Source organism: Cervus elaphus, chromosome 15 (genome assembly GCF_910594005.1).
Source record: "Cervus elaphus chromosome 15, mCerEla1.1, whole genome shotgun sequence".
NCBI lineage: Eukaryota > Metazoa > Chordata > Mammalia > Artiodactyla > Cervidae > Cervus > Cervus elaphus.
In genome coordinates, this window is record NC_057829.1 from 8,411,930 (window position 1) to 8,432,745 (window position 20,816).

A 20,816-nucleotide genomic window follows, 5' to 3' on the forward strand; every position below is an offset into this window, starting at 1 on the left:
TGGGAGTCCTGCAGAAACTATCCCAGCATTAGAGTTGTTTCCTCCTGAATCCCAAGAGTCACTAACACTGGATCCAAGATAATGAACTAGTGTCTAGAACTTAAAATCTGTATCTTTAATCATAATGGGCAAGGTTTCTCAGCAGCAGCATTATTCACATTTTAGGTTGTGTGGTTCTTTGTTGTGGGGGACTGTCCTGGGCGTTCCTGCCTGGCCTCTACCCACTGGGTGCCAGGAGCACTGCCCTACAGCTGTGACATCCAGAATGTTTCTGGATATTGTCAAACGTTTCCTGGGGGCCAGTTTCCATGGACTGACAGCCAGTGAGAAAGGGTGCAGGTGAGAACTGGGCTGAGCTGGATAGGGTCATAGGCAACATCTGGCTAGACTCGAGCCCTGGGGACTCCTCTGTGGATAAAGAAAGATGCCGTAAAACAGTGAAACAGGAGTGAAAACAGCCTTCGCTTCAGCTGGCCATTCTCAAGTTGTCACTGCTCTGTGAAAGGTGATGGGTGAAGATGCTGAAATGGGCAGGACCCGTTAAAGCATAATCCTCATGGAGCTAGAGTTTCTGCCAGGGCTTCAAGCAACAGCCAGAGCTTCAGGCCAGAAAATGACTGTTTCCAGAAAGGTTGTGTACATCTGTGCTTAAGTGCTGATGGCTGCAACCTCTTATCTGTACTCACCACCAATGGTTATGTCATCATAGAATAGGGAACAGGGTCAGGAACCAGAAAGAACAGGAATAAGTACAAGCAGAGTGTCACAGAGACTCAGCTTGGTGGTTGTTGGTATCTGCTGGGGGTGTGAAGTGACTCTGAGCAGAAGCTGAATCGTCCTTTCCAACACACATGCACACATACAAACATGCACCCTTGTACATGCACACACACACACACATGCACATTACACATAAATGTGTGCTCATCTCAAGCACACACATATACAAATGTGCACTCATGTACATGCACATACACACACATGCACATATATACACACAAATATGCAGCCACACACGGACAGGAACACACACACGTGTACACACGCTTACAAAGGTGAGATATTATGCAAGTCCTAACTGCATGGACTGTGGGTTAACATTGCAGAAGAGGTGCAGAAGGCTGGTCACAGAGAGTGTCACCAGACAATCCTCAGTGCAGGGGCAACCCTGTCCATTTGTGTGGGGATGGGGCAGGGCAGGCTCCAGAAGAAACCTGGCCCAAGTGTAGTCATGTGTTAGAGACACACACCCACATATAGAGAACTGGGCCGCGGCACTGAGATGAGCCTAGGCTTACATGGCACCACATTTGTGCAAAAAACTTCAATGAATAAAGATAGCACTAAGGGGCCAAGTGTTGGCTGTTCTAGTCCCCATGAAGGCCAACCTTGAATAACTCAGATGTAACCCTGTTTCCCTGCTCCAGCTGTTGGCCTGGGGGTGGGAGCCTGTCATCTCTCAGTAGAGTCTTAACAGAACAAAGCCTGGTGATGCTGCAAGTCAGAAATGTGTGGGGGCCACCTGGAGACCTCTCCTCTCCTCAGAGCTTCCCAGCTCATCACATCTCTGCCTTCTTCCTCTTCAGTCTCCTGAAGATAAAAGGCAGATAATGAAATACCTTATATTTAGGATGCCTGTATCTTTGAGGTACTAGGAGTAATGCCCCGCAATCTAAGGGAAGTACCCTCATTCTAGTGAAATTCTAATTCAGCTTTGTTTTCTGCATGGAGACTCATTTTTTAAAAAAATTTTCATTGACATATGGCTCACTTACAATGTATTCACTTCTGCTGTACAGAAAAGTGTATATGTACATTCAATTATACATCTAAACATTCTTTTTTAATATTCTTTTCCATTATAGTTTATCACAAGATAATGAATACAGTTCCTTGTGCTATACAATAAGACCCTGATGCTTCTCCATTCTATATATATATATGTTAGTTTGCATCTGCTAATCCCAAATTCCAGTCCTTCCTTCCCCCAGCCCCCTCCCCCTTGGCAACCACAAGTCTGTTCTCTCTCCCCATGATTCTGTCTCTATTTCATAGATAGGTGTGTGCATTGAGACTTGTTTCAATGTAATAGCAGTAAGTCTCACAATGTGTCATTTTCCTCTGAAAATAGAAATGATCAGTAAAGCATCTATCATTCTGTCATTAGGGGCCTGAGATGGGCTCCAATCACTTATCAAGGTCCCGTGGAAGGGCGTTTTCTAGACTGGGGAATCAGGTCTATGCTTGCCTTCCATACGCCGTCAAAGGATGGGCTGAATGCCTGGCTCTTCTCTTCCATCTACCTGGGCATCTCAGCAGGTCCCTTCATCTCCCTCTGCCACTGTCCTCAGCCCTTCATCTAGAGGAGTGGTTTCTCTAAACCTGTGTGCTAGCAGCCTGGCATGCTTCTAATCCTTTCTAGAAGAAACCCCACCTACTTTTAGCCCTCTTTTTAGTACTTCCTGCTATCTGATGACAGAGGCATTTTGGATCGTTTTCAATGACAGCAGTTTGCACTGTTTTAAAGCTCCCCTCCCTTGCCCTATCCTGTTGCATCCTTGCCCTGCCGTCCACCCATCCCCTCCCAGGACTGCAGGCAGCCCCAGGAAGTCTTTGTTCTGTGTGAGGGCAGCCTGTTCAGGACGGCTGCCTCCTGAAACTCTTCCTGGAAGGCTCTGGGCTCCTCAAGACCCTGGCACCCACCCCACCTGCCTAGACCCATTTCCCACAGTCATCTCTGACCTTGAGCTTCAGCATCCCTCTCAATGGAGTTCTCGAAGGAAGTTAACGATTGTGGTGCATTTTGCAATCACGTGCTCCAATAGCAGTCAGCAGAACTATTTCTCTGGCATGTGGGCCTAATGTTCTGTGTTGAATCCAAAGTCTTGCTGGGTGAGCCAGCTCGTTTAAATCCTCCTCAGCTCCATCCTCAGAGAGTCTCTTCCACACACATTTCCTGGATCGTTTTGTCCCAGTTCAATCCTATCAGGGATGCTGTTTCTTGTGTAGTCGCCCAGTCCCACCAGGGATGTTAGAAGCCAGACTCATTAGAGGCGGCTGCCAAGTGTATTAATGGACCTAGAGGGAAAGAATTAAGAACACTTCTTTCCCTCCACATAATATAGGATGAATCACTTTCCTGAACCGTGTGTTGATCCAAAAGGTAATGAGCCCAGACCGTGAAAGGTGTCCCTTGGGTGCCTCTCTGCTCTCCACCCAGGCAGTACTCAGTTACATGCAGGAAATGGAGGCAAAGCAGAAAAGCCCAGAAACATAAAAACCTGGACAATCTGAGAAGTCCTCTGGTCATTCATTTTAACCCCCTCTATCATGGGGGCAGCAGAGAATGAGATGGTTAGATAGTATCACCAACTCAATGGACATGAGTTTGAACAAACTCCAGGTGATAGCGAAGGACAGGGGAGCCTGGTGTGCTGCAGTCCATGAGGTCGCAAAGAGTTGGACACAACTTAGCGACTGAACAACAACAACAAATTGTGCCTCATCCACTAGTCATTAACAAAAGGGGTGGGATTGGGAGACTGGTGTACTCTGAGAATCTAAACGGCCAATTTGAGATTTCACTTGGTGTCGTTTTCTCTCTCCATATGGTGAGAGAATCCAATTTTCATTATGAGTCACATAGTCCAAAAGTGCCATCCGGAAACACAGAGAGGACAAGCAGAAGGGCCTGGACTCTTCCCCAGGCCTCCCTGCCTCCCTCCTGAGAAGTGGAGCCTTTCCAGGGCTCCTGGACCAGATGGCCTGCGTCTCCACTCACTCTGCCTGTGGATGTGGCAGGCCAGCTCTGCCCAAGACCTCCAGCCCCACACTCCGGGATCCAGTATGTCACCAGCTATTCTTGATGATGATCACTACAGCATTTGTCACAACGGTCTGAACACGGGCCACAGGTCAGGTGTTCAGTGGGACCCCCGCCAGATCAGCCTAAAGACAGTAAAGTCCTTGTGGTGTCATAGGGGAGACTCGGGCCAGTTCAGGGTGACAGGGGCCTGAATACCTTTGCGCCATGTGAACAAACAAACTTTGTTTCGCAGCCTGGATTCTTTCCTGTACGGCCTCCATGCCCTCTTCAAAGGTGACTTCAGGATAACAGCCCGAGATGAGTGGGTGTTTGCGGACGTCGACCTGCTGCACAAAGTTGTCGTCCCAGCTCTCAGGATGTCTCTGAAGCTGCATCAGGTAAGCATTCTTTTTGTTTTTTTTAAGTATAAGCCTGAAACATTCGGGGGAAAAAATGACCTTTCAAAAATACGGTCCCCTTGCTCAGCATAATTCTGACAAGTGGGCTTCTGACTTAGTAACTAAGTGCGTGTGTGTGTGTGTGTGTGTGTGTGTGGTGTGTGCTCAGTCGAGTCCCCTCAACTCTGTGGCCCCATGGACCGTAGCCCTCCAGGCTCCTCTGTTCATGGAATTCTCCAGGTAAGAACACTGGAGTGGGTTGCCATTTCCTCCTCCAGAGGATCTTCCTAACCCAGGGATCAAACCCACATCTCTTGTGTCTCCTGCACTGGCAGTCAGGTTCTTTACCACTAGCACCATCCAGGAAGCCCAGCAACTAAGCATTGAGGCATTGCCTAGTTTTGATGGCACCCATGGTGATATGCCATCAAGATCGCCCACTAGCATGGAAGAGGGGACCTGGCCAGAGAAAATGACATCACCACATTGTGGTGAAAAGTCCCAGGCTCCTACGCCACCAGCTCTCTGGGCCCCGAGGCCACTGCAATGCTGAGGTGCCTTCCATCCACTCGGGGGGCTGAGCGATGTGGAGGTGGACTTGACCTTGCACCAGGCATTGGCCTCATTGCCGCGTGCACAGCAAGCCAGGACCAGCTCTGTGGTCCTCCCGACCCACAGACGAATTCTTTCCCCAGGACCAGTTCACTTGCCCTGACGAGTATGAAGACCCAGCAGTCCTCTACGAGGCCATCCAGTCCTTTGAGAAGAAAGTGGTCATCTGCCATGAGGGTGACCCAGCCTGGAGGGGCGCCGTGCTGGCCAACAAGGAGGAGCTGCTGACCCTGAGGCACGTGGTAGACGAGGGTACGGATGAGTACAAGGTGCTCATGCTCCACAGAAGCTTCCTGAGCTTCAAGGTGATCAAGGTACGGGAGCCATCCCTCCCGGCTGCCACCAGCCTCCCTCCTGGGGGAACATGAGAAGAAATATATGGCTGGTCAACAAGTTCATTTGGGTTTTCATTCAGGAAAAACCTGAATGAACTTTTTTTGTTTAAAATAATTTATTATATATATTGATTTAATTTTTGGCTGTGCTGGGTCTTGGCTACAATATGGGCTTTCTCTAGTTGCGGTATGCAAGGGCTTCTCATTGGGGTGGCTTCCCTTTCTGCGGAGGACGGGCTCTAGGGCTCGCAGGCTTCATCAGTTGCAGTGCATGGGTTCAGGAGTTGCTGTTCCCGGGCTCTAGAGCATAGGCTCAGTAGTTGTGGGGCATGGGCTTAGTTGCTCCTCCATATGTGGGATCTTCTCAGACCAGAGAGCAAACCTGAGTCTCCTACACTGGCAGGTGAATTCTTTACCATTAAGCAACAAAGAAGCTACCCTGAATGAACTTTTTTTCCCAACACAGTAGCATGGATTGGCACAGACACCCCTGCCCCTGGGCCAGCATCCTCTGTCCAAAGCCACAGTCCCCAGGGATAGGGGGAGCGGGCAGCGCTGGCCAGCATGCAGGGTGGGTGGCCCCGGACAGGCAGTGCATCCCTGCCAGGGCCCTTTCCCACTCAAAGAGCTGTTGTACAGGTGATGACTTTGGCAAAAAGTCCTGCTAGGCTAGACAGGCGTGGGGTCAGGATCTAGCTTGTTCTTAAAGACTTTCTAATTCTCTAAGATTCCAAACCTCCCTCTCATAACCTGTTCCTGGACCTGATAACTTCCTTCCCAGAGCTTCTCTTCTTCATACAGATTCAAATCACCAGGCTGAAACAAAGCCTTCTTTCCTTTTTATTTGATCTCCATGGCCCCATGAAAATGGCATCATATCCACCTTGCTGCCGTTCCGACATCACTAAGAAAGCTTTAGGCCAAAGCATGGTGGTCACAGGTACTCAGACCCAACAGGCTGTAGCCCCGCTCTCTCACCGCCCCCACCATCCACTTTCCTCCCCGTGTCTTCCCCGCGCTGCAGGTAAACAGAGAATGCGTCCGCGGCCTTTGGGCGGGGCAGCAGCAAGAACTCATCTTCCTCCGCAACCGCAACCCCGAGCGCGGCAGTATTCAGAACAACAAGCAGGTCCTTCGGAACCTGATCAATTCCTCCTGTGACCAGCCCCTGGGGTACCCCATGTATGTCTCCCCACTCACCACATCCTACCTGGGGACCCACAGGCAGCTGAAGAACGTCTGGGGTGGACCGGTCACCTTGGACAGCATCAGGGCGTGGCTCCGAACCAAGTGGTTGAGGTGGGTCTTCACGGCAAAGGCATTATTTACCCGGATGGGGCGGGGCTGCGAGCTCCAAGGCTTCTGGTAGGGATCTCACTGTCCCTACCAGGGATCCCTGTCCCTATCACAGGGATCTTCCTGTGGTGAAAATTGCCGTGCCCAAATGTCCTCCAGCACACCCTTTGATTCAATAAGCCGTTTCAGATGATGACTCAATGGGAAACGTCATCAGATGAGAGTCTGTCTCCCTCCCCCTTCCATCCACGGGCTGAGACTTGGGTTTGAGTCCTTGCAAAGTTGCTGAGGTTACGGGTCTTTGTCACACATCTGTTGCCAAGAACCAGGCTTGAACCAGCCTCCTTGCCCCATCCCACCCCCAGCCCTCATCTCTCATCGAATAAGTTTTCTCACCCGGTGGTAACAGCGTTCCTCGTTAGTGGGAACAAATTCTAAGTTGTTTTGCCTGAATCTAACAGGGCTCTTTGTCGGACCTCAAAGCTGAGGGTCCCTATAGATGGTGGAGCGCGCGCGGCTTCTTCATCCAGGCAGGGTGTATTCATTTATCAGTCCCTGAGGGGCTTCTTCATCTGGGTAGGGTGTATTCATTTATCAGTCACTGAGGTTTGGGGAACGGAAACCCCTCCCTCCATCTGCATCCCATCTGCATCTCCATCGCTTCTCGCCAGTACAGTGTGGTCTGCCATCCTGCTTTGGACACAGATGTGATGGGGCGTCTAGGGGAATTACACATGTTTGGGTGAGAATCCTTGAAGCGTTTCTTCCTCTCAGAGTGCGGAAGGACTGCGACGCAGCGGGCCAGCCGGGCGCGGGCAACACGGAGGACGTGGATGCAGGGGGCGCTCCGCCCGCAGGCGGCAACAGTGCCCCCAGTGGTGAGAGCAGGGAGAGCAGCGCGGAACAGCCCAGAAAGGATGGGAGCCGCCACTGGTCACCCCGGGAAGGGACGCGGAGGCCAGGTGAGTGCAGTGGGGGCCTCGTGTTACCGCCGAGGCTCCTCACGTCTCACTGGCCAACACCGTGGGCTATGTTGTCATTCTAACCCCTGAGAGACCGTTCACACAGGACAAACCAGTACTGGGCCAAAAGATGCCCCCAAGTATACTGACTCATATAAGTTCTACTCAGAAAAAAACTCTATTCTGTGTGTTAGATTCAGCTTTTATCCTTTATCCATCTGTCTGTCCATTCCCTCAGCCAGTCATCTGTCTGTCCATCGGTCCAGTGGTGAGTCCCGTCCACCCCATCTCTCACTCCTTCAGAGACCACTGGCTCATGTGTCTCAGTGTTAGGCTGTGTTGTAGCTCTTGATCCCTGAAGGCGCCTCCCTCCTTCTGTGAACTGACCCACCTCCTCCAAGTCCCGTGATGAGGCAGCCAGGCTCCTGCCCTCCACTGCCTGGTCACTGCAGCTGTCCACTTCCTCCCCTCACACCTGACATTTCAGAGCATAAGGAAAGAGGGGAAAAGGGTGCCAGCCAATGGGGGTGGAAGTGATTTGGTCTAAGTTTGGGCTGAGTGGAAAGCTTAAAATCATGTTTAAACTAAGGCCCACCTAATTAGGCTCAGTCAGATGGATGAGGTTCCAAAATCCCTCTGTACTTGGAGGAGAAGGCTGGGTTAGAAAAGGCGACCCTCAGGGCTCACAGAGGACATGCCCAATTAGACTGGGAGAGACAGATGATTGGCCTGGCTCCCACCGGCGCACTGTCCCTTGGCTTTGACCTTCAAAACCTGTCAGTGGTTTCAGCTTTTGGCCTCATTACTTTTACCATCAAGAAGCATTCATTAAGTGCCTCTTTGTGCGTGTTCCCCTGTCAGCTCTGCATCAAGGGAGTAAGTGAGGAGCAGTGCCTGCCTCCTAGAAGTGCCCAGAGCAAGGCTGGGGATTTAACTGAAATACTGAGGATGTGTGTAAAGATGGGCAAGAAGATAGATAAGATTAAAGAAAGACAGATGGATGACAGATAGATAGGGAGACAGAAAGATAGATAATGGATGGACAGATATCAGTAGAAGATAGAAAGACAGATTATAGGTATATAGGGAGATTGAGGTTATATATATAATAGGTGATAGATGGATAGAAAATTGATAGATAATAGATATATAGATCGCTAATTGATTGATGTGTGTGTGTGAGTGTTCATTTATGTCTGACTCTTTGCAACCAAATGGACTCTAGCCTACCAGGCTCCTCTGTCCATGGAATTTTCCAGGAAATAATACTGGAGTGGTAGCCATTTCCTGCTCCAGGGGATCTTCCCTACCCAGAGATCAAACCCTCATCTCCTGTGTCTGCAGACAGATTCCTTACCACTGTGCCACCTGGGAAACCCATATCTCCTGTAAAGTATGAATAGCAGAGTATTTTAAAAGAAATTTAATCTTATTAAGTTCATAGGTGGCACATGAAAGCTTTTGAGGGGATCTTCTCCGCTCAGGGATTGAACCCTGGGTCTCTCACATTGCAGGCAGATCCTTTACCATCTGAGCCACCAGGGAAGCCCCAGTTGGTTGATAGAGAGATAATAGATAATAGAAAGACAAATAGATAATATAAAGATACATAGGTAGGTTGAGCTATTTCAAATCCTAAAAGATGATGCTGCGAAAGTGCTGCACCCAATATGCCAGCAAATTTGGAAAACTCAGCAGTGCCCACAGGACTGGAAAGTCAGTTTTCATTCCAACCCCAAAGAAAGGCAATGCCACAGAATGCTCAAACTACCGCACAATTGCACTCATCTCTCACACTAGTAAAGTAATGCTCAAAATTCTCCAAGCCAGGCTTCAACCGTACATGAACCGTGAACTTCCAGGTGTTCAAGCTGGATTTAGAAAAGGCAGAGAAACCAGAGATCAAATTGCCAACATCTGCTGGATCATTGAAAAAGCAAGAGAGTTCCTGAAAAACATCTACTTCTGCTTTATTGACTACAACAAAGCCTTTGACTGTGTGGATCACAACAAATTGGAAAATTCTGAAAGAGATAGGAATACCAGACCACCCAACCTGCCTCCTGAGAAATCTGTAGGCAGGTCAAGAAGCAATAGTTAGAACTGAACATGGAACAACAGACTGGTTCCAAATCAGGAAAGGAGTACATCAAGGCTGTATATTGTCCCCCTGCTTATTTAACTTATATGCAGAGTACATCATGTGAAATGCCAGGCTGGATGAAGCACAAGCTGGAATCAAGATTGCCAGGAGAAATATCAATAACCTCAGATATGCAGATGATACCACCCTTATGGCAGAAAGCGAAGAATAACTAAAGAGCCTCTTGATGAAGGGGAAAGAGGAGAGTGAAAAAGTTGGCTTAAAACTCAACATTCAGAAAACTAAGATCATGGCATCTGGTCCCATCACTTCATGGCAAATAGATGGGGAAACAATGGAAACAGTAAGTGCTTTTATTTTCTTGGGCTCCAAAATCACTGCAGATGGTGACTGCAGCCATGAAATTAAAAGACATTTGCTCATTGAAAGAAAAGTTATGACCAACCTGGACAGTGTATTAAAAAGCAGAGATATCACTTTGCTGACAGAGGTCCATCTAGTGAAAGCTATGGTTTTTCCATTGGTCATGTATGGATGTGAGAGTTGGACCATAAAAGGGGCTGAGCGACAAAGAATTAATGCTTTTGAACTGTGGTGTTGGAGAAGACTCTTGAGAGTCCCTTGGACAGCAAGGAGATCCAAACAGTCCATCCTAAAGGAAATCAGTCCTGAATATTCATTGGAAGGACTGATGATGAGGCTGAAGCTCTAATACTTTGACCAACCTGATGTGAAGAGCCGACTCATTGGAAAAGACCCTGCTGCTGGGAAAGACTGAAGGCAGGAGGAGAAGGGGAGGGCAGAGGATGAGATGGTTGAATGACATCATCAATTCAATGGACATGAATTTGAGCAAACTCTGGGAGAGAGTGAAGGACAGGGCAGCCTGGCATGCTGCAGTCCATGGGGTCTCAAACAGTTGGACACAACTGAGACTGAACAAGAACAAGATGGCTAGGTAGGTAGATGTTTGATAGGTACATATATACATACACAGATATATAGAGATAAATAGATAGATGATAGCTACTTAGTTGAAGATAGATGAGAGATGGAAGGGAGGCAGGAAGACAAGGAAGGAGAGAGAGGTAAATAGGTAGGTAGCTGAACACAGTGACATCAGTTGCTTAGGGTGAAGAAGACCCCCTTGCTCACCCTGTGCCATCTACCTGAACCTCGAGCAGAGCAGCCTCCAGTGTGTAGCTGGCTCTCAGGCCAGGAGTTCCTCATTGCTTAGTTAGTTAACAGTTGTTATCGCATGAGAATTTTAAGTTTCAAAAATCACAGAAGTGATTTTCCAGGTGGGAAAATGCAAGGTAGGTTCCAAATGGAGCAGCGCCTGAGTATTTGATCTTTCTGTCAGGCGACTTGTCTGAACCAGAGAGGGGCTCGAGTCCGAGGGTGGGGGACTGTGGGGAAGGGGGTCTGGCTGGGGGGTTGCAGGGGCACAGGCTTTTAAAGAGCCTGAGATGGGCATGGTGGACAGGCTCTGACTCAGTGAGATACCTCTTCCTTTTCGTACAAGTGAAGCCATGCCGGCACTGCGTGGCCTGGAAAAGCCAGCGTTCCTTCTGTCCTCAGAATCCAGGCCCCATAGGTCGTGAATGTCCCCCATTTACCACCAGAGTCTGAGGCTGGGACCAGTCACAGGCTTCTGTGGCAGATGTCAAAGCTGAGTCTTCCAGAGCCCACACCAGCTGTTCGTTTTTCATTATTGCTTCTTAAAATTGCTCCTACCAAGGCCACTCTTGGCTTTGCCTGCTTTACAAGGTAACGAGGCATGCTGGGCAACAGCGCCTGTGGGCCTCAAGACCATGAGCCCCCACCTGCAGTCAGCGTCAGCCTCAGGCTCTGCACTCAGCTTTTGTCCTGCTCTAGAGACTCTGAGTCTCTAGAGTATCTGAGGCTTTGGAGCAAACCCACTCTGAGCCACTCCTCGTCGCATGCCCCCCCATCCCACCACCCTATTGTACCAAGTGCATCCTTGCTATGGTCATAAAATGTAATAAGTAACAGTCCTCCAGTATATACTGTGTGCCAACCCTCCGCAGGACTCTGACAGGCTTCCCTAGTAGCTCGGATGGTAAAGAATCTGCCTACGATATGGGAGACCCGGGTTCGATCCTTGGGTCAGGAAGATCCCCTGGAGAAAGAAATGGCAACCCACTCCAGCATTCTTGCCTGGAGAATCCTATGGACAGAGGAGCCTGGCGGGCTACAGTCCATGGAGTCACAAAGAGCCGGACATGACTGAGGGACTAACACACATACTTCCCTGTGCTCATCTTGCAGCTGAAGAAACCAGGGCAGAGAAATTCAGTCACTGAACAGAGAAGCTCAGTCACGGGGCAGAGAAATCACCAGCTAGGAAGCAACTGATCTGGGATTTGTAGTCAGGCAAGATGGCCCAGTGCCTGCAGTGCTAACCCCGGGCACGGCCCCGTTACTCTGGTCCTGGGACTCTACCTCTGCTCATCAAATGCAGCCTTTGTCCCCGAACGTGATGGAGCCACTCGCCCAGGCTCCTTCTTCCAGCGCTCATCTCTGCTGCTCCCGCGGTCCGGGCCCTGCGTGACTTTATCCCCTGGCTGAGGGCTGCTCTTACAACTGGTCTTCCTTGGGTTCACAGCCAGGCATAGCTGACACCCAGCCCTTGCTGACTCAGCTGCCCAGTTTCCTGTAGGTCCCACTGTGGCCTGGGCAGGTGAAAGGTTGAGGTTGCAAGCCGTGTGCTACGCCAGGATTTGTGGCCTCTGGAGGAGAGGAATTCGATCCGGGGCCAGAGACGAGGCTTGACCACTTGGAGCTTTTCTGTAGCAAGGTTTTATCCAAGTAGAGTAGAAACAGGAAACGCTTCTAACAGAGACGTCAGAAAGAGTGCCTGCTTGCTGGTTTTTAGCAAGGTGTTTTATGTCTGTTAGCAAGCTGCTAACCAGATAAGAGAGACACCTCGAGGCTGAGGGAGTTTCACCAGGCCCTTGTCCCACAATGTGCATTTTTGAGATAGAAGGGCACAAGATATGTCATCCCCAACCATAAAACAATGGGCATGAATACTGGTTTGTTGAGCCATTATCAGCCCAAGGTTTGAGAAAAGACAAAGAAAAGGTTGTCTTAGGCAGAACTGGTTTTGTCAACAGAGAAGGGGAAAAAATACGTCTGCCACTTGCAGTTTATTTCCTCCTGCTGCTTGGGGACCTCTGGCCTCCCTGCTATGGCTGTTAACACTCTCACAGGGATGGGGCACGCGGAGCAGACACATGTCCCTCCCTGTGCTCTAGGAGAAGCTGACAGTCTGTGGAAAGAAGGCCTTGCATCCCCAGGAAGTTATCCTGAGACTGGTGCCCCCTGCGGAGGGTCAGAGAGCTGGGAGGGAGCCCACCACGCCCTCTCCACCCCCAAGAAAGGAAGAGCCACTCTCCTGCTCTCTGGCCATTCAGGCAGCCCTGACAACTGCACAAATCCTGAGTCTCTTTTCCCCATACCTGCCAGGTGACGGCGTTTTAACTTAGGACATCTTTCTGTTGAAGGATGGCTTCCGTATCTCTCGGAACTGACCTATGTTCCTTTGCTATAGGGCCACTGTAACAAAGTACCAGAAACTCAGTGGCTTCAACAAAAGACTGCCTCCCATCTCTGGAAGTCCAAAATCAAGGTGTTGGCAAGGTGGATTTCCTCTGAGCCTGGGAGGGAGAATGGGTCCCTAGCCTCTCCCCTGGTTTCTGGTGGTTTGCTGGCAACCTCAGGCATTCCTTACCTTGTAGAAGCTTCATCCTGATCTCTGCCTTCATCTTCACATGGTGCTCTCCTGTGTGCATTTCTGTGTCCAGATTCCCCTTTATTAAGGAAATTATTCACCTTGGAGTAGGCCCCCCTACTCCCGTATGACCCCATCTTAAGGAATGATACCCGCCACAGCCCTGTTTCCAAACAAGGTCACCCCCTGAGGTTCTGGGATTAGGACCTCGGCGTATGGCCGGCAGGTCCCAGCTGAGCCTCACCTGGCCTGCAGGGCTCCCCGTGACTGCCGTCTCCGGACTCTCTGTGGCCCGCTCCTGCTGGCTCACACCCCCAGCCTTAGAAGCCCCCCTGCCCCTCACTCATCCCAGGTGCTGCTCGCCTCACAGCTCCTGCTGCTGCTGCTTCCTCAGGCTGGACGTGCTGCCCCCACGCTGGACTCAGTCCCCCGCTCAGCCTCTGGCCAAGTGCCGCCTTCTCAGGGAGGCCCCAGCCAGCCGGCCAGCCAGCCATACCACCTGCCTCCCCCACCCTGCCACTGGGTCCCCTGGGTCAGGGCCTGGGAGCCGCCCTCCCCCGTAGGAGGGCAGCACAGCGCTGGAGGGGGCGGGGGGCTTGGTGGCGGCCCTCACTTCCCAGGGTGGGGGGCGTGAGCACACACGGAGAGTGTGACCCACTGTCCCCACACTGCCGTGCCTGACGAGGGGCCGTGCCTGTGTGGACAGCACATCCACCTCCACCCACACCTCCCAGCTGCTCCTTGCCCAGCCTCAGGCCTCGGGTACACACACCTGCAGGAAGACCCAAGGCTCACCTGGGGGGGACCCTGGGGCAGGTCTGGGCAGGCTCTGGGTTCAGTCCAGGCCTTCCCAAGAGCCCGGGGCCCATCGCGTGGTGGCAGGAGTGTGTGGGAGCCGGTCAGCTTGTCTCTTGTCCCCGCCACTTCCTGGTCCTGTGGGGAGAGATGTAATGGGAAAGGGGCAGGTGCCGAGTGGAACCCTTTAAAGTGCCAGGGGGCACCCAGGGCTAAGGTGGTGCTCTGCACAGGCCCAGTGATAGAGCAGACGGTCCCCTCCCGACTCAGCCTTTCCCGCTAAGTCTTCTCTGGAGGCTGGGTGGGGTCTCAGGCCCTCGGGTCATGGAATTTCCAAGTGGAACTCAGCAGTTGCCAGCTTCCGTCCATCTCAGCCAAGAGCAAAGAGCCGAGGGCTGCTGATCCCACCTACCAGCTTGACCTTGTGCCCCAAGCCCCCTGCCGGAACCCCTCATCTAGCTTTAGAAGATTCTCCAGATCCAAGGCTGATCCTCTCCTGGTGATGCCTTGAGGATACAGTGCTGGCCACACCGAGTGGGCCTAGTCTTGGGGAGGAGGGCCCCCAGAGGCAGCTGCCTGTCTTCCCTCCCCCAGAGGAGGACCACGCCAGGTCCCCCGCAGGCTCTGCCTGCCCTGGAACATCCAAGCCTCTCCCGATGCAGCCCAGCTGGTCCCCACCTTTCAGGCCATCTGGCTTAGAGGCCCTGACGGGGCCCAGTGCACCGAGAGGCGCGAGTCCAGGAGAGGGAGCAGCACAGACGGCCCCACCTGCTCTCCGGCTCTGCCAGCAACCCCACGACCCCCCTACCTCAGCAGCTGCCTGGGGCGAGCCTTCCCCAAAACTCACCAGGGGATGTCGCAGCCGCTAGCATCAGCCAAACCCCCGTTCCGTGTGGCTGGGCAGGGCTGGAGTCCAAACTTGCCCTCAAAAGGATGAAGCGTGTGAGACGGTTTTCTGGAAACCAGTCCCTGAGGCTCACAGGCTCTCCCCGAGACAGGAGGGGAGTCTGAGGACATCTGGGGCAGGGCAGTCCCCCAGGAGACATCTGGAAAGGCCCAGAGTTGGTCTCGAAAGAGACAACCTGCCTCCCTGACAATCGCCCCGTGTTTTTACTACCACTGTGGTTAAAGCCACGTGGGGACATCGGCACCTTTGGCTGTGGTTCATGGCACCCTCTCACTCCCTGGGGAAGTTCAAGGCCAGGACCCCGTCGTCCCTTCTCTCCATGACCTTGGCAGTTAGAGACACGCCCTCCTATAAGTAAGCACCACGTCGGGGTCTGGGAATCACAGAACAGAGCCCAAGATGGGAAGCTTCCTGTGGGCTCCCCGGCTGCATACCTCAGCCCCTGATAAACACAGGTGCTCACGGAGCATCCGTGCTGTGCCTGAGAGGAGAGCTGCCTCCTGGCTCAGGCTTCCCAAGCCCAGCAACACCCGCCTCCCCCACCCACACCAGTCTTCTCCTCCTCAGCTGATGCAGAGAGTGATGGTGGGGGGGCTTCCCTATTCTCTTGGCACAAAGCTTTCAGTTACTGAGGCCCCTGAGACCTCAAGGACACAGGCCCCCACAGGGAGCCCCACGTAATGACGGGCAGCCTGCCTGGCTGGCCAGCCTGGCCTCAGCTTCCTGTACCTGCCACCAAAGACTCTTCCCAAATGATGCAGCCAGTGGTGCGATGCCTGAAGGTCCCTGGAAGAGGGAGGGCAGCTTGGGAGGCCCCCACACCCCGCCACTCCCAGTAGGATGGTGTCCTGTGCTGGGCAGATGTTGGGTTTCCTTTCAGCCTCCGGCTTCTCTGGCCTCCTTCTTACCCTCCCCTCAGCTGAATCAAACCAGTGCATCCACAAATTCCAGAAAGGAAGCCAGAAGCCTGCTCAACCAGTGCAGGAAAGTTAGAGGCTGGTCTCCAGTCTTGGGAGAATGTTCCTGATCCTGGATCTTTGTGCTTGAGCTGGAATAAAGGAAGACAGCTTCCCAGCTCCCTCTCTATAGCTTCCCCGCGCCAAGTCTGCAGGGGCACATGCCAGGGGGCTGGAGAGGGTTCAGCCTCTAGGTCAAGGCATTTTGAAGCTTCCCACATGCCGTAGGAGGGAACCACACAGCCGAAGGTCCCGAAGTCCCCATGTGGCTTTAACCACAGTGGTAGTAAAAACAAAGAGAGAATTTCATTTTCCAGGGGCAGGAGGAGGTGTCTGTGTGCTGGGGGTTGGGGAGGCAGGTTGTCTCTTTCTTATACAGCATAGTCCTAATAACCAAGAAGCCCTGATGTTGTTGTTTAGTTGCTAAGCCGTGTCTGATTCTTTGATCCCATGGACTGTAGCCCACCAGGCTCCTCCATCCACGGAACTCCCCAGGCAAGAATACTCGAGTGGGTTGCCATTTCCTCCACCAGGGGATCTTCCCAACCCAGGGATCGAACTGGTGTCTCCTGCATTGGCAGGCGAGTTCTTTACCACTGAGCCACCTGGGAAGCCCTCAAAAGCCCTGTGCCCACCCAAACTCGGGATAGGTCTGTTCCTAGTCAGGGGTTGAAGAAGCTCTGGGTTTCAGTGTGAGGTGAGTTTTGCAGCCTGAGTTCTTATTTGCCAGTGTGCCAAGCAACAAGCCTGCAGAAAGGATGCCGTCAGAGGCAGGGCAGAGGGTGGAGGCCACCACATGATGCCACGCAGGCCACCAGGGGTGCCCAGTGCACTGCAGCCTGCGGGAGGGAGTCCCAGGGCAAGTGCCCAAGCAGGGTATGGCACGGAAGCCTGGCTAAGCAGCAGTGACCGAGATGTTCTCAAGGGTGGGTGTGGACCAAGCTCTAAGAACAGGGATCTTGTTTCACTCACAGTGCCCAAGGCTCAGTGCCCATAACTGGGGTCCCAAGTGTTCCTCCCCCAGATCCTGCCTCAGTTCCCAGCTGAGTGTCCCCATCCTGGTCCTTGCTGGATTCTCAGAGGACTGGGGTCCCAGGTGGCCACACCTCATGCCCGGCGGCCCGGAGCTCACTGTGCAGCCCCAGCGGTGGCTGACAACCTGTAGACTTCTCACTGGAAGGGGACTCAGCCCACTGGTGGAGGCTGGTGGCCTGGTGGCTCAGAGAAGTTAGGAATTCATAACTAATCACCAATTCAATGGACATTAACTTGGGCAAACTCCAAGAGATGGTGAGGGACAGGGAGGTGGCTTGCCATGCTGCAGTCCATGGGATTGTAAAGAGTCAGACACAGCTTGGCAACTGATCAACAACAACAACAAGTAATCTGACACCCCAATTGGACAGAAAGACTATCTCTTCTATCCTATTCTAAGGATTTGCACCACCACTTTTCATCAGCCTGTTGATGAAAGTGAAAGAGGAGAGTGAAAAAAGCTGGCTTAAAACTCAACATTCAGAAAACTAAGATCATGGCATCTGGTCCCACCGCTTCATGCAATAGATGGGGAAACAATGGAAACCATGACAGATTTTATTTTCTTGGGTTCCCCAAATCACTGCAGATGGTGACTGCAGTCACAAAATTAAAAGACACTTACTCCTTAGAAGAAGAGCTATGACAAACCTAGATAGCATATTAAAAAGCAGAGAGACATTACTTTACCAACAAAGCTCTGCACAGTCAAAGCTATGGCTTTTCTAGTAGTCAAGTATGGATTGAGAATTGGACCATAAAGAATGTTGAGCACCGAAGAACTGATGTTTTTGAACTGCGGTTTTGAAGAGGACTCTTGAGAGTCCTTTGGACTGCAAGGAGATCAAATCAGTCAGTCCTAAAGGAATTCAACCCTGAATATTCATTGGAAGGACTGATCCTGAAGCTGAAGCTCAAGCTCCAATACTCTGGCCACCTGATGCCAAGAACTGACTCATTTGAAAAGACCCTAATGCTAGGAAAGATTGAAGGAAGGAGGAGAAGGGGACAACAGAGGATGAGATGGTTGGATGGCATCACTGGCTCGATGGACATGAGTTTGAGCAAGTTCCAGGAGTTGGTGATGGACAGGGAAGCCTGGCGTGCTGCAGTCCATGGGGTCACAAAGAGTCAGACAGGACTGAGCAACTGAACTGAACCACCACTTTTGAGATAACAATCAGAGAGAGAGGAATAATGCCGGAATAATGAACCAAGGAGGGTAATTTATATAGAATTTCAACTCAGGCTCTTAGGAGGTTTTCCCTAGAATCGCTTATAATTTGATAATGAAGTAATTGGCAAAATAAGTTAAACTACAAAATAATAAGTAGCATGAATGCATTAAGTTTGGTTTCTTGTTCCATTTGCAAAATTAATTTAAAAAAAATCAAGAGCAACCAAAAAAAAACCTCAAGAAAATCTGAAGCAATTTGGGGAGAGGGTTACCCCATCTTGCATAGAACACAGACCAGTCCCCTCTGACACACAGACGGGCCTTTGTCCTTTGTTACTGAAATGAGCTAAGTCCCCCACCAAGTATGGGTGGTCTCTCCAGCATCAAAATCACCATCTTGTGGATGACTGTGGAGTATTTTGGGGCAGCAATCAGCGTTACAGGATAAATCAGAAACAGATGTTTGGCCTTGCCAAACTGAATAAACTAACAAATCACCATCTCTCTTCTTAATTCTGATTCGTCAGGGTCCCTTTCTCCCTCTTTCTTCCTCTGCAAGAGTAAGTACTCAGCAGGGACGATCAGATGAGCCCCAGCCTGGGTAGGGCCCCAGCTGCCTCACTCATCCAGGGAACCTGACTCCAGTCCCGCACTGTGAGCACCCCAATTTCTTGGACAGGCAGGAGGGAGCCAGGTGGGAACCCCAGAGCCCTCTGAAACTCGGCGCCCACCACCACAGTGGGCAAATGGCACTAACGTTAAAGTCAGGAGGCCCCTTTCAGCCAATCCAGGGCAGTGGGAGGAGCAGGGCTTGGGGGGACCCAGGGGATGTCCACAGTAACGTCTCTTCCCATATTGAGTGCAGCAAGTCAGACAGAGAAAGAGAAACATCCTGTGACACTGCTTTAAAAAAAAAAAAAAGGTACAAATGAGCTTATCTACAAAACAAAAATAGAGTCACAGACGTAAAAAACAAACATGGTTACCAGGGGGTGAAGCAGGAGCAAGGATAAACTGGGAGATTGGAATTGACATATACGCACTACTATATATAAAAGAGGTAACTAACAAGGACTATACTGTATAGCATAGGGAACTTACTCAGTATTCTATAATAACCTATATGTGAAAAGAATCTTAAAAAGAGTGGATGTGTGGATGTGTATAACGGAGCCACTTTGCTGTGCGCCTGAAGCTAACACAAAGTTGTAACAACTACATGTCTGCTCAGTTGCTTAGTCGGCTCTGACTCTGCGATCCCATGGACTGTAGCCCACCAGGTTCCTCTGTCGTGGGATTTTACCAGCAAGAATACTGGAGTGGGTTGCCATTTCCTCCTCCAGGGGATCTTCCTGACCCCAGGATCAAACCCTCATCTCCCGCATCTCCTGCATTGGCAGGTGGATTCTTTACCACTGCGCCATCTGGGAAGCCCGTGTAAATCAACTATACTCTAATAAAATTTTTTTTAAATTAAAATGTGTCACTCATGTGGTCCCATTGGACAAATATAAACATTTCAGCATCACCAGATTCCCTGTTAATAATTTGGGAACTTGGGATGAGTTGACAATCCTTGAGTGTACCCACCCACAGCCCTCTCTATTTGTACTAATTGAATGTAACTGAGCCACTTCAGGAGACTTGTGAGTGGGGCAACTGGTAGCACTTTGACATCACTAGCTGTTCCCTTCAAAATAATATTTATTTTTATTATTCATTTAAACATTTTCAAAATTTAAGTATAGTTGATTAATAGTGTTGTATTAATTTCTGCTCTACATACGGCAAAGTGACTCAGTTATACATTGTACATTCTTTTTTTTCCCTAGTCTTTTCCATTATGGTTTATCATAGGACACTGAATATAGTTCTCTGTGTTACACAGTAAGACCTTGTTGTTAAAATAATATTTTAAAATTAGACCCTCTGGGCTTCTTCCCTTGTAGCTCAGTTGGTAAAGAATCAGCCTGCAATGCAGGAGAGCTGGGTTCCATTCCTGGATCAGGAAGATTTCCTGGAGAAGGAAATGGCAACCCACTCCAGTAGTCTTGCCTGGAGAATCCCATGGACAGAGGAGTCTGGAGGGCATAGTGCATAGTGCATGGGGTCAAAAGAATCAGACTTAACGACTAAACCACCTGGTGATTAAGTTAAGGAATTCAGCATTCCAGCAAGCACAAGCCTTCCTCCACCCGCCTGGTCTCTACAACTGCAGAGGTGGGTCCAGCACTTTAAAGCCTCCCCACTCACAGCCCCCAGAGATGTGCCCGGACCAAATCTTTGGGCAGTCCAGTCCCTTGTGTCAAAATGGCCTTGTTTCAATGATTCTCAGCAAGAGCTAGGCCAGGAGTGACCCCCTGAGGGGGAAGGATGGCTGGCCAACGGGAGCTGGGAGCCCCTCCAGTCCGCTGGGAGCCCAGACAGACATGGGAACCTGGGTGACCCTGTGAGCCTGAGAGCTTCCTCTCAAAGACCTTGATCTTAAGGGAAAGCTTTTGAGAAAATAAAGGCTACAGTATGTGTGGCTCAACCCCCTTTTTTTTTTAACACCCGTTTTTGAAGGTAACTACAAATGATCTAAACCTGAGTGTTTTTCCTCATGCTTTCAGGGACATGAGACTTTGGTGTGAAAGCCAGGACAAGCTGGGGCAAATTGGACAGGTCCATACCCCCG

The 20,816-nt window shown here is 50.8% G+C and overlaps 1 protein-coding gene across 3 annotated transcripts in view; it reads left to right on the top strand.

The window, feature by feature from the left end:
* Window positions 1-20,816, top strand: part of PCNX2 (pecanex 2) — a 301,990-nt gene that overhangs the window by 277,241 nt on the left and 3,933 nt on the right. For all 3 annotated transcript variants that reach the window (XM_043925987.1, XM_043925989.1, XM_043925988.1), the window contains 4 exons: window positions 4,059-4,203; window positions 4,899-5,129; window positions 6,175-6,449; window positions 7,221-7,408. In XM_043925987.1, the coding sequence (XP_043781922.1) occupies window positions 4,059-4,203; window positions 4,899-5,129; window positions 6,175-6,449; window positions 7,221-7,408 (839 nt within the window). The remainder of the gene's footprint in view (window positions 1-4,058; window positions 4,204-4,898; window positions 5,130-6,174; window positions 6,450-7,220; window positions 7,409-20,816) is intronic.